At 37.9% G+C, this 1,848-nt stretch overlaps 1 protein-coding gene across 1 annotated transcript in view; it reads left to right on the forward strand.

The window, feature by feature from the left end:
- The window catches only part of ccdc39 (coiled-coil domain 39 molecular ruler complex subunit), a gene marked incomplete in the record, with an annotated part of 29,925 nt that overhangs the window by 10,944 nt on the left and 17,133 nt on the right, over positions 1-1,848 (forward strand). Inside the window, 3 exon segments of the mRNA XM_014025754.1 lie at positions 693-884; positions 968-1,071; positions 1,146-1,281. Coding sequence (XP_013881208.1) covers positions 693-884; positions 968-1,071; positions 1,146-1,281 — 432 coding nt within the window.

Raw genomic sequence — 1,848 nt, forward strand, 5'->3', positions numbered from 1 at the left:
AAAAAAAAGAAGAAATAAGAGTGAGACAAAAAAATAACATCTGAGTAAGCATTTTTAAATGACCATTAAGCTGAASTAGGCTGYTCATCAGCTAATCAAAAGTTTAAGACAGAATGATCCTTGGCCCAAATGAAGCTTGTCAYTGGTGCTGACTGCATTCCCACAACCATCAGACAGCATCTGCCAGAACGTCTCCAAAGGCCTCGTCTCCTTCAACGACACAAAATTGCCTTTTTTGGAGATTGCAGGAGAGCAAACATGAGACAGTGGAAGGTGGAAGAAAGTTTTATTCTCTGATGAGAAGAAAAATGTAACTTTGATGKTCCTGATGGCTTCCATTGTTACTGTTATGACTAAGAGGTCTTTTTTCCTTCAACAGAACAATGGAGCTTCAAGTTGTGCGGAGGAGTCAAACAGCCTCAATTCGTTATCTCAATAAAACGCTCCTCGTTATTTTATAATAACGACATAATATGTTGTTATCACAAGAAAAAAGAATATATGGAAAACAGATGCTCTYAGCTTCCGTAATTCAGAACCCTCTTAAGATCCAACAGTGCAAAATGTGAATTCTTGTGATTTTTCAGCTTTGATCCGGACCGTATAATTCCACTGTGGCCCATATCTTTTTCTGTAGTCTCAGGAGGATAGAGTGTTTTMGTAAACCTGATTTAGTTTCTTTATCATTTCAGCTACTTGCTCAGGTTAACCAGAAGATCAGGGAGAACGAAGCCACCATCTCAGAGAACAAGCACTTGCTGCACATTCAGAAGAACAACAACAAGGATCTCGAGAGAAAAATTGCTGCAACAATGAGGCAGTCAGTCAAACTGCTGCAGGACGTGAAGAAGCAGGAGACTAACTTCATCAGGCTGCAGGATGAGGTCAGAGTCTCAGACCGTGCAGAACGAGTTCTCAGAACATCTTGTTTGATATTATTCACCTCTGATTCCTGTGTGTCCTGCAGCTGAGCAATTACAGAAACRCCCTGAACAGTTGGAACTCTGATCTGAAGTCTCTGATGTCCACTATAGCCAGAAAAAAGAAGGAGCTGAAGAAAAACAATGAAAAGTCAGTGAAACACTAAAACACATGTTTATATAAACCATCCTTTGGTAACACACTCTGTTGTGTGTGTGTGTTAGACTGAAGGAAGCCAGGGCCTGCAACGCTGCGCTGGAGGAGAAGCTGAAGGTTGAGTCTCAGACTGTTCTCAGCGAGGAGAAGGAGAGAGCCGCTCAAATGGAACAGTTCCGAAAAGAAACAGAACAGGGTTTCAAGGTGAATCAACAGCTTTTATTTACAAAGGTTTTATTTATTACGGTGCACATCATAGGTTCTTTTTCTTTATTTATATTCATCTCATTTTTATACCAAACCAACACCCTCATATTTGATTTTTATCAATAGAGGGGACATATCCAGCAAAATCCACTTTTTTAGCCATTAAATACATTTTGTTGTGGACTTGTTGTGAAGATGTGAATTTATTAATTCAAATTTTAATTATAATATAATTAAAATTTGAATTTAGTCTCTTTTAGTGCTGCAAAGATATCTTTATATATTTATAAGTATCTGGGACAGAACTGCCATATAAAGTCTGGAATTACTAACTACAATTTGATGATCTTCATCCTCCTCTGGCTCTGGGTCAGACTCTGTTTTTTTATTGATTTAACAGGAAAAGATTACTAAAAATCAAGCATCACTCAGCATAATTACTGTTTTACAGCAGGCTCCTATATTGCAGCACATACAATCACATCATTATACACCATAAACACAAAGACAAACAAGCATACCAAATTTCAAAAAGGCAGCATTTACAAAATAGCACATCTAAAT

Source organism: Austrofundulus limnaeus, unplaced genomic scaffold, assembly GCF_001266775.1.
Source record: "Austrofundulus limnaeus strain Quisiro unplaced genomic scaffold, Austrofundulus_limnaeus-1.0 Scaffold497, whole genome shotgun sequence".
Lineage (NCBI taxonomy): Eukaryota > Metazoa > Chordata > Actinopteri > Cyprinodontiformes > Rivulidae > Austrofundulus > Austrofundulus limnaeus.